This window comes from Numida meleagris, chromosome 27 (genome assembly GCF_002078875.1).
Source record: "Numida meleagris isolate 19003 breed g44 Domestic line chromosome 27, NumMel1.0, whole genome shotgun sequence".
NCBI classification, from domain to species: Eukaryota; Metazoa; Chordata; class Aves; order Galliformes; family Numididae; genus Numida; species Numida meleagris.
In genome coordinates this window covers 1,870,181-1,881,233 of record NC_034435.1, presented here as the reverse complement: position 1 = coordinate 1,881,233, position 11,053 = coordinate 1,870,181, and the positions used below count along the sequence as shown (strand labels likewise).

The 11,053-nt window shown below is 55.9% G+C and overlaps 1 protein-coding gene across 1 annotated transcript; it reads right to left on the bottom strand.

The window, feature by feature from the left end:
* LINGO3 (leucine rich repeat and Ig domain containing 3) lies at positions 2,397-11,053 on the bottom strand. Its single transcript, XM_021378922.1, has 2 exons — positions 10,840-11,053; positions 2,397-6,206 (listed from the first exon to the last, which is right to left on the bottom strand). Exon 2 carries the CDS (start codon positions 6,170-6,172, stop codon positions 4,355-4,357), a length of 1,818 nt encoding a protein of 605 aa, XP_021234597.1. The 5' UTR covers positions 6,173-6,206; positions 10,840-11,053; the 3' UTR covers positions 2,397-4,354.

The following is an 11,053-nucleotide window of genomic DNA, read 5'->3' as shown; positions in this document are numbered from 1 at the left end:
GGGAAAGGAAGGAAAAACGAAAGGGAAAGGGAAGGAAAGGAGAAAGGAGAAAGGAGAAAGGAGAAAGGAGAAAGGAGAAAGGAGAAAGGAGAAAGGAGAAAGGAGAAAGGAGAAAGGAAAGGGAAATAATTGGAAAGGGAACAGAAAGGAAAGGGAAGGGAAAGGAAGGGAAGTGGAAGGGGAAAGGGAAGGGAAGGAAAAACAAAAGGGAAAGGGAAGGAAAAGGAAAGGAAAGCATTTAAGATTCAGTGGGATCCTGGGCTTATTGGTGATGTTTGGCAGTGGGGGTCAGTGCCTTTCCCTCCTCTCCGTAAGTCAGTGCTGTTAATGACTGTACAACAAACTGCTTGAAACTGCAGTAGATCCGCTAGGAGCATCAGTGCTTCTCCCTCATGAGTAAAGTTACATTCAGAATAAAGTGGGGGTCATTAGGAAGAAAAAATATGAATGATGTGAATGTGCCCCTGTGGAGGCAAGGAGCCCAGAGGAGCCCTACAACGGGCAAAAATTTGGAGGTTGGAGCTGTGACATCCTCCAAACTAATTCCCACTGGGAAAGCAGGGAGATGCTCACCAGGATTACGGAAACAAAAGCAAAATCACTCACCCACACCCTGCAGTGGGGGATCTATGGGGCTGAGGCAGGGAACTTCCACTTAGCTGAAGTCTTTCTAATTTATAAGGAAATTGGTTTCTCATCCCGGCGGGGGATAAGATCTTTAAATGCACCTGCTGGAAAATTGCCTTTTTTTTTTCTTTTTTTCTTTTTCTTCTTCTTCTTTTTTCCCTAATTACCTTTATTTTTCAGCATTTTCTTGGTCATTGTTCTTAGTGCATTCTCCACAGCTCTGCTTTCCTCGGTCTGCACTCAGATCCAGTTGCTTGGTTGCACCAGTCCCGTTGCACCCAGAGCTAATGCAGATCCCACACTTGTCCCCATTGGCATTTGTGGGGACAAACCCAACCCCAAAGCTGCCACACTCTCTGGGGATATGCTTTTTTTTTTTTTTTTAAATTTTTCCTTGCAGAAAATGAGAAAAAAAGCCCCAGTTTTATGCTCCTGCCCTGGCCAGCTGCGGAGCCAAGGGACAGTTTCCAACCGGGGCTATCACTGTGCTGAATGCATCCCAGGAGCATCCTCGAATTCCCACGGGGTACATGGTTTTGGGGTGTGGGATGGGGGCTGGGGGGGAAGGGTGCCACCCAGAGCACTTTCCTCCAGCAGATGGAGGCATTGCTTTGCTTCACCACCCGCAGTGCCCGTCCCAGTCCCACACTGGGGAATCCAGGATTGTGAGCTGGCACAAGCCCGGGAGCAGGGCGATGCTGTGTTTCAGGATGCTTGGCAGCCCCTTTGTGTCCCACTGCTGGGGACACTAAGCCGGGTGGTCCCCAACCTCCTGGGCAAGGGACACTGGGGACATCCAAGTGCCTCATGGGGACAGTGATGGCAGCTTGGAGAGAGCCTTGTGTAGTGCCAGGTTGTCTCCTGAGGCAAGTGGGACAGGGAAGGGGCCCCTGTCAAAGGTAACCCCATTCTCCCTAGAAGTGGAAATTCCCCCAGTCCTCCAGTGCTTCAGCCCCTTGGCCCCACCGCAGCGCCCACCCATGCCTCAGTTTCCCCCCACGAGCTGCACACAGACCCCCAGTGCCTGGATTCCAGCCTCGTTGGAAGGGTCTGGCCAAAACAAAACCTTAAAAATTACACTGCCATGATATGCTGATAGTTCCAGTGTCTGGGGCAGCAAGCTGAGCCCGAGATGGTGCAGCAAAGGGAGGGGAGCTGTGGGGGCACTGAGGATGGAGAAAACGTGCTTGTGTGTGTGCACACCCTGCTGTGTGTGAATCCCTTTAACCCCTCCACCCCCAGCTCCATGCAAGCAGGAGGGTGGCTGCAAGGCTTTGCACCTGTCAGCTTCAGGACACACTTACAAACACTCCCTTAATAATTAATAACAGATTAATAGCAGTGGCAGCTTGTTAACACATGCGCGTTAATCATTTATTAGTTATTAATATGCACTTCGGTCCCCTCTGAAAGTTGTTTTAGCATTGTTTATTATGGGGTTCACAGGGTTGGCAGTGGTGCTCGGTGACAAAGCCCAAATCCCCCACTCCTGACCCCACTGGGGCCCTCACCTGCTGCATGGCAATCCCACCCCGATGCCCTGGGCTCCGTGTTTGCCTCAGGTCGAGCTCCAGGTGTTGCCTGAGCCCTTTTGCCGTGCTGCAGGCCATGGCATGGATGCTGTGCACGGTGCACGAGAGGCTGTCCTGTACTCGAGGCACATGGGGAAGAAAAGGCAAAAAAAAACCCAAAACAAAAAAAACCCAAACCCACCAAAAACCCCAAACAAATCACAAAAATCCTGATTTTGTGTAGTCTTTTTTTTTTTTTTTCCTTCCCCTCCCAAAAATATATATTTCACATGCTCATCACATATAAAACTGCGCAGGTCTGCACCGCCCAAACCTTCCTTTGCACATGGCAGGAGGTTCCCGGCTGCAAGGATTTGTGCCCGACTCCTCCTCCCCCCCCTCCCAGGTAAAAATCAACCCCGACACCGAGCGGGGTGACACGGGGGGGACCCCAACACGAGGCGGCATGCACAGTGCGCGGAGCACGGGGGCACCCGGCATGCGATGGGACCCATGGAAGGATGACAGGGTGAGATGGGTGTCCCCCCCCGCACCCCCAAAACACGGTCAGGGAAAGGTGTAGGAGCAGCCTGGGGGGCTTTGTGTCCAAAACACAGCCCCAGAGGCTAGGGGATTCCATAACTCCAGCAGGAGTTGGGATCTTGGGCATGTCCCCAGGGAGAAGGGACACCCCGTGGGATGTGCCCACAGGAATGGGGAGGGGGATGGCCCCTCTGTGCCCACCTCCCACCCAGGCTGTCCTCTCCACTGCTCCTTTTCTCAGCCCAAAATTACAACCCGAGGCCAAGCAGAGGCGGAAGAGCCAACAGGACAAGGATCATGACGCTGGGGACTGTCCCCCTGGCAGTGAGTCCGCACCACGGAGGGATGTGGGATCTGAGGATGAGAAGAGTGCGGAAAAGGGTGAGAGGAAGAAGTGGGACTGGAGCACTCAGACTGACCGTGCCATCCCCAGCACGGTGGGAGCCAGTGCGTCACTGCCCTGTTGTCCTCCATGGGGGCTCCCAATGGTGAACAGGAGCTGCTGGAGCATGGCTGCAATGGGAAGTGGGGAAATGAGCAGTGGAGGAACCTGCATGGGTGCTGTGCATGCACCCACGCTCTGCACATGCACACACATGTGCGCACACACAGCCAGGACCTTCCTGCCCCTTTCAGCTGCAGCAGCAGCATCCAGGACTTTCTCTCTGGGGTTGCTTTTCCCATCGGTTCCTCAGCTCCAGATCCTTTTTTTTCTTCTCTCCTGTCTTTTTTTTCTTTTTGCCTTCCCCATGTAGAATGAACCAGCTCCTTCTGTCCTGCAGCCTTCAATTTGCAAGCTGAAGAAAATGCCCTGCATTCACCCAAAGCTGCTTTTTGCACTCATAGGAGAACAACCCCACCACCCTGCAGCTGTCAACAGGTCAACCCCAACCCCGGCTACAGCCTCACTGCAGGGCTGCTCCTCCAAATTTTAATGCCTGTTGCCTCATTTTTCCACTTCTTTCTGCTCACGCCCCAGCACCGACCTCTGCAGGTGTGGATCATTATTGCTTGTGCAGTAGCACCCCCAGCCCGCACGGTTGAGCTGCCCTGTGCTGGAGTCACCCAGGTGAAGGTCCCATAGCGTGGCTGTGCCTCGGGGTCCGGCTGTGCCCAGAGGGAGTGGTTTGGGATACCCCAGTGCTGCTCCCCGGTCCTGTGTTGCACTGGAAGACTTTTCTTTTGGAAATTCATTTTAAGAAAGTGTCGGAGGAAAAAAAAAGAAAAAAAGAAGAGAACAACCATAAACGACACCGAGAAAGTTTTCTTAAGTCTCTTAAAAACAACAAAAAAACCATAAAAAGGGAAAAGGGAGGGGGGGAAGGAAACAGGGTTGTTTGTTTGTTTGTTTCCCAGGCCGAAACGCTGCTGATCTCATTGAGAAATGCATAGTTGGTAGCAGAAACTTCAGCTACATCGGGAGCTGGGATGGCCCCTGGGCCACTTGTGGGGTCACCGCGGGGCTGGGGCCAGCTGGGTCATCCAACCACAGAATCATCAAGGTCGGAAAAGACCTCCAAGATCTTCTAGTCCAACTGCCCTCGGTCCCTGACCATGGTGCTGGCCCTGTTAATGCCCCAGGACATCGCTGATGCCCCTGTGCCCCCCGGCCCCATTGTGCCACAGTCGTGCCTGGGGCCGGGCCGCAGCCAATGGTTTTCCTTTGGAGATGATCAGATCATCTTCATGTTGAACTTCCTGGCTCCTCCTTGGCCTGTGGTGGTGGTGGGTCCGTCCACCTTCCTGAAGGAGTACTCCACGGAAAAATTGTTCTTGTGCTGCCCTCGGCCCCGGCTCCAAACGAAGAGGAGCAGGAAGCAGAAGAGGACCACGCCGAGGAAGGTGATGCAGCCCATGGCCGTGGACACCAGGATGGTCTTGAGATCCAGAGTGAACTTCAAGAAGACCTGCGTGTCGTTGTGGTAGGTGTCGTTGAACTCATTGAGGTACAAAGTCCGGTTGGCGTAGGAGGAGCCGTCGGTTGGGTGTCCCTTGACTGTCAGAGTGGCAAAATAGGTATCGTTGCCCCCCGCGTTGCTGGCAATGCAGATGTAGGTGCCGCTGTCCTGCACTTGGGCAAAGCGGATCTCCAGGGTGCCCCCCGGCAGCACAATTGCTCGTCCTGTGCTGCGCGTGGTGATCATGCGGTGCTGAGGGGACACCCAGACGATGGAGGGCTCCGGCTCCCCGTCTGCCCGGCACAGGAAGGACACGGATTGCCCTTCGCGGGCTGTCACGTGCTGCAGCTTCCGATCCCTGATCTTGGGCTTCTGGCAGGTGAAGTACTCGAAGAGCACGGAGTCAGGGAAGTCACGCAGAGCGTTCCCTTGGATTTCGGGCGGTGTGGAACACATGGGCTGTTGGCCATCAAAGTTGAGCGTCTTCCGTCGCTGTAGGATCCAGAGGAGGCGGCAGTCGCAGGCCAAGGGGTTCCTGTCCACCCGCAGCGTCTCCAGTGTGTTGACAGAGTGGAAGGTGCTCTCCTCCAGTGTGGAGAGAAAGTTGCTGGAGAGGTTGAGCAGCCGGATTTGTCTCAGACCGGTGAAGGCCTGCGGCTCCACGGACACCAAGAGAGCGCCCACGATATGCAGCTCCTGGAGCCGGATGAGGTCTTTAAAGGAGCCCTTCAGCACAGTGCTAATGGGGTTGTAGGACAGGTTCAGGTAGCGGAGGTATACCAGGTTCCTCAAGGCAGCGGTGGGCACGGCTGTGATGTTGGTGTAGGTGATGGAGAGCGAGGTGAGGTTCAGGCCCTGGAAGCTGGTGGGGGAGATGTCTTCCAGCAGCGGCCAGTTGTCGATCTCCAGCTGCAGGAGGTTGTAGAGCTTCTTGAAGTTCTGCTCCTCCAGCGCAGAGATGCTGAGGTGCCGGAGCCGCAGCACCTCGAGGTTCTGGAGGTAGGAGAGTGACTCGGCCGAGATGGAGGTCAGGTTGCACTTCTCGATGGTCAGCTGCTCCAGGCCGAGCAGCCCCGAGAAAGCACGTTGGGAGATGTACACCAAGTCGTTATCACCCACCTCCAGGCTCTTCAGGTTCCGCAGGTCCTGGAACATGTAGTCCAGAAGGATGACGAGTTTGTTCTCGCTGATGTCCAGGAGGGTGAGGTTGGTCAGCTTGGTGAAGACCCCTGGGGGGATAAGCTTGAGCTGGTTCCCCCGCAGCCGCAGGGTCTGCAGGTTGAACAGGTTGCTGAAGGCGCCCGGCTCCACGTTGGTGATGATGTTCTCGCTGAAGTCCAGCTCCTCCAGCAAGGGGTACGGAGAGAGGTCCCCTGGGTTCAGGCAGCGGATGCGGTTCTTGTTGAGCTCCAGGATCTTGGTCTCGGTGGGGATGCCCTCGGGGATGGCGGTGAGCCGCTTGCGGTGACACACCACCGACTTGATCTGCGGGGCACACTCGCAGCGGGCAGGGCAGGCTGCCACCCGCAGCGGGCTCAGGAGGACAAGGTGGAGGACCAGGACCGGGAGCCAACATGTCATGGTGTAGAGCATGGTCTTACGGGCTCTCTACCATTCTCCCATACACCTGGAAAGGAAAGAGAGATGTGTTAGCAGCAAATTCTATTGAGATCACCGGTCTGTGAGCTACAGCTGGAGAACTCCTCCTTTGGAGGACCCCAAACCATGGTCCATGGCCCTGAGAAGGTTCCCACCCTGTAGGAAACACCACCGACCTCTTCTTGTGGCCTGGGGACCATGTCTCCTGCAAACATGGGCATAGAGCAAAGGTGGGACAGACACCACGTCCTCCTTGCTCCCTGCGGTGGCTGTGGATGAGTCTCACCTGATGGCACAAATCCTGCCCATCCACGGCCCTTCGACCAGGATCCCATAGGATGGAGGACACACGGAGCTTCATGCAGGAGCCAGTCCTCCCATCCCCACCCTCAATAGAGGGGCTAGGGGAGGCTGCGGGCTCAGTCTTGGCAGATTACGGATTACTGCTGCCACGACTCAGCTGCTGCTGCCCTCCTTTTGGAGGGATTAGCACCTTGTTGCCTATTTGCCTTTTTGCTGCTTTCCCCTTCCCCACTCTCTTTTCCTTCCTTTGCTCCAAATCTGCCAGAGATGCGCATCCCAGTGCTGCTGCAAAGCTCATCAACCACCTTTCCCGAACCAAGTGCTGTCATTAACCTAATTAAACAGCAGGGCTGCTTGGACGGAGTGCAGTGGGATTCTTCTGGAATGCTACAGGATCCAGCCTCGAGGTGCACAGGGAGGATCCCAACCCTCTTTGTGCCCACAGTGCAGGGAAGGATGCCATCTCTGTGGATAATTTCCAGCCCTGATCCTATTATACAAACCGAGCAATTCTCCGGCAGTAAACCCATTGCTCGGTGCAATTTACGAGCCGCAGGAGATTATCTTTTAAAGACTTCTTTTTACATGTCTTAATTTTTCCACGCTTCCCTGTCTCTCTGAGCCAGGAGGGAAAGCATCACCATCCTCCACAGGGCATTAGCATGGGGCTGGGTGATGCTAAGCAGGGCTCTATGTGGGGTGGGATCGCAGACCCCACTGCTTTCCCCACTTCCCAGCCATGCATTCCTATGGTTTTTGGGATCCACAAGGAGCTGGCCGTGTGCTCACACTTTGACTTCATCCTTTTGGTCCATGTGGCTTTGCTCCTCCTCTTCCCGACCTGGGAAGGATGCACCCAGAGACAACCTGCAGGAGAAGTCACTATGGATTATTAATAGCTCATTACTGCCGTATCACCACCATCTCCGGGGCTTGCCTGGCCTCTGGGGAGCGAGGCCAATTAAGACTCGACTCGAAGGCCTAGATAGAAGCTGCTTGTTGCGTTTAATTTGTTTTTAAAAATAACACACCCACTGCTCACCGGACTGGGGAGCAGAGCCAGGGCAGCCCACACTGCAGCACGGCCACGGAGCAGCAATGGAGCAGCAATGGAGCAATGATGGAACAGCCAGGCAGTGGGGCAGAGCTGTGCAGAGGTGGCTCCTCAGCTCCCAAGTTTGTTCTTTTCTGAATAAAGACCAGAAAACAAGCCAGGCTTGACATTTCTAGGCTCCCTTGCTTTGACAACACGCAAGTACAACTACTTCAGCCGAAGCAACGTCTTGTTTTATTCTTGCATCTGCTCGCAGAATGGTCCCACTGGGGCTGCCCTCAGAGGAGGTTTCTCAAAGCCAGGTGCACCATCTCCCCCCTTGGACTGTGCTTCAGCAGCACCCGGGGGAGTCCCAGCCCTCCACCCAGCAGCACTCGCAGCTGCCAACTCGCATCTCTCCCCGTGCAGCTCTCGGCCTCTTGGCCCCACGCTTGCAGCACTGCATGGGGTTCTTGGGACTCAGCACTTGGTCTCATTGAAGCTCATCCCGTTGGCCGCAGCCCAGCAACCCTCTGTAGGGATCGATTCTCCCCTCAGGCAGATCAACACTCTCTCCCCACTTGGTGTCATCTGAGGGTGCACTCAGTCCCCTTCTCCAGATGACCAAGATACTAAGCAGGGCCGGCACCGACGGCTTGGGAAAGGCACCTGCTGGTTGCAGGCTCCTGGTCCACTCAGCTCCTCTGTCCGATCTGGGGTGCAGAATCAGCACGGCTGATGCCAGGAGTGCAAGAGGTGAGATGAGAGCTGAGACACAGAGAACTGGGGTGACGGGAGGTCAGCAGCCTCCCCGCACTGCCCTGACGAGCCTCTGGCCATCAGGCAATTAGCAACGTGAGCACGAGAACAATCCATCTGAAACGGGGAGAGCTGGGTGCAGAAAGGAAGAAAATCCATCAGCAGAGCCAATGGAGAATTACCGAATGGAGTAATTCCTAATCCCATCAGGGTCTGGCTGAGAATCCAGCGCTCCCGTCTCTGTGCATCCCAACAGATTTTCTGGGTCACTTCGTTTCCAGGCTCCGCTCACCACCACGTGGAAACCCCCATCCCTCGCAACGGCTGCGAGGCCCCGGAATGAAGGATTCCCAACGCCAAGGAGACAGCCCCCAAAGAAGGCACCGCTTATTTTTAGAGACAACCTTATGATTGTCGAGCACGTGGCCCAGGCGACACCGCGCAGGCAGCCACAGATTGGCCGCAATCTGCTCTTCGTCTTGATAGACATCACGTCTGAATCTCTATCTCCGCAAGATGCTCTCCGGAGAGAAGACATTTCGATACGACCACAAAGTAGAACGTTTCCAAAAGGTCACTGCGGCGGGTGCGGGTGGTTGGTATTCCGTGAGCATCTTCATTGCTCTCCAAGGCTGGGTGGGGGGGGGTGGCAGCGGGGGCCCAGGCAGTGCCCCTCAGTTACCATTGGGGGATGCCCAGAGAGTTTCTGCTGTGCAAGGAGAAGTTTTAATTTGCAGGAGGCTGGTAGCATCTCAGGTGAAGGGCTGGGAGGCAAAGGCAGCCTGACAGCCTGCATCCCTGCGGCTTTCTGTGGTTATTTCCCCAAAACTTTACCTCCTGCTCACCACAGCTGGCACAGCACACGCAGCTGGAGTTGCTCGGAGTGGGGCTTGCTGCATCTCCAAGCACAGGATCCCCAGGCTGTGCTGGGGACGGTGACAGGAACCACCTCCCGCTGCCACCCACCTCCTGCAGACCCGTCACCCTAAGCAGCACCCAAGCACCCAGACCACCACTGTGCCACCTCGTCACAGCCACCCGGGGAGGGGACCCTGCGCCTTCAAACCGAGCCAGGCAGCTCTGTGATAAATGAAGTGCAGGAGCAGGATGATTAATAACCATTTCAGAACAGCATACGCTGTAATTATCCACCTTTCAGAGAGCTGATTAATGATGCTGCTCGGGGGCATGAGGAGCCCCCACACTCACCCCGGTTGGGTGCAGGCTTTGGGTGCTGAAGATTTTACTGCTGCTGCCCCAGCAACGCCCCAGTTTGGTCCAGTGCTTCCACGCAGCTGGATGGGGCCGTGTGTTAAAGCTCAAGCTCCCAGCTGGGATCGTTGGGTTGGTGAAACCTCCACATTCCTCACCTGGTGGTACCCCCCAGGCATGCGAGGTGCTGCACAAAATGCAGACAACAAGGATGCTCCAGGGGCACAGGAGCCCCCCCAGATCTGCACCTGAGGGATGGATCCTGGCATAGGATCCTTGGGGTGCTGCGGGTCCAGGGCAGGGATATACAGGGCCGGCTGCCCCCCACGGGCACCACATCATTGCCAAAGCTCTGATTTGAGCAGACAGATGGATTTGTGGGCAGGAGGAGCAGACTGACGGGGCAGCCGGACAGACAGATGTCTGCTCTGAAGACAGGGCGGTGAGGCAGCCATGGGTGGAAAACAGCCTGAGCCCGTCAGGACCGCTCTGCTCTCCACAGGAAAACAAGTCAGCGGGCGCAGAGGGGCAGCAGCTGCCGATCCATAGCCCCCGACCTCCCAGAAAAACCTGCTCGGGGCAGAGGTCCCTGCAGGGCACTGCAGTCCGCCTGCCTTTCAGCTCCTCTCAGCATCAGGCCGGGGCTGGATGCCTTTTTTAAGACATGTCTACAGCTGCTGCGTTTGAAATGCTATCGCCGTCCCAATGATGATCATGGGAGCAGTGAGCGAAGAAAGTAAAATGCCATTACGGGGGGGAAATAACACTTGACATTGCAATGCATACCCACATCCTGCCAGGGAGGGGTGTATACTGCAACCTAGACCCAACCAGCTTTGCTTTAATAAGGGGAGGCTGATAGGGGACAGGGGACATTGTCTCAGCCCTATGGAGAGCAGTTCCCAAATACATGCTGCTCTGGGCAGCTGGGTGGGTGGACGGATGCACCTGGGAAGGAAGCGGTACAAATTTGCATTTCTGGAGGATGCAGCCCTGCACCCAGGAGCAGAGCAGCCCAGGGGCTCCTGCTGTGCTGCCCTGATGGCTCCTCCGGGCCGGGAGCTGCAGAGAATGGGGACATTTGGAGCACGAGATGCTGGCATTGGTCCCCAGATCGGCAGCTTCAGGGCATCAGCTGTGGCTGTGGGAGCAGGCAAGCATCGCCGTTCCCATCTGCAGCCCCAAAGAGGCTCCCAAAACCCTGAGCTCCCTGTTTGGGGCAACGGGCAGAGATTTCTCAGCCATTCCATGGAACAAACCTCGACGCAGCAGCACCAAGCGCTCAGTGCTGAGGAACCAACGCCACGAGGAGCACCCAGAGCTGAACCCCCGTAGGCAGACCCCCTGTGCTCACCGTTCTGCAGGTCCAGGGCTGTGCTGACAGCTGGCATCTGCGAGGCCGGGCAGGTTTACATGGTGAAGCGTGCGGCACGGCCAGAGCCCGCTCCTCTGGGTAAAACAGCACAGGGAGAAGAGCGTGAATCCCCTCCTGCAGAGCCCAGCACCCCAAACAGATTCCCCCGAAGGCCAAAGCGCAGTCACATCGCGGAGAGGGGAAGCAGATACAG

What these genes read in the sequence shown, in the direction of transcription:
- LINGO3 (XM_021378922.1), bottom strand. Translation starts at nt 6,172, where the DNA reads ATGCTCTACACCATGACATGTTGGCTCCCGGTCCTGGTCCTCCACCTT.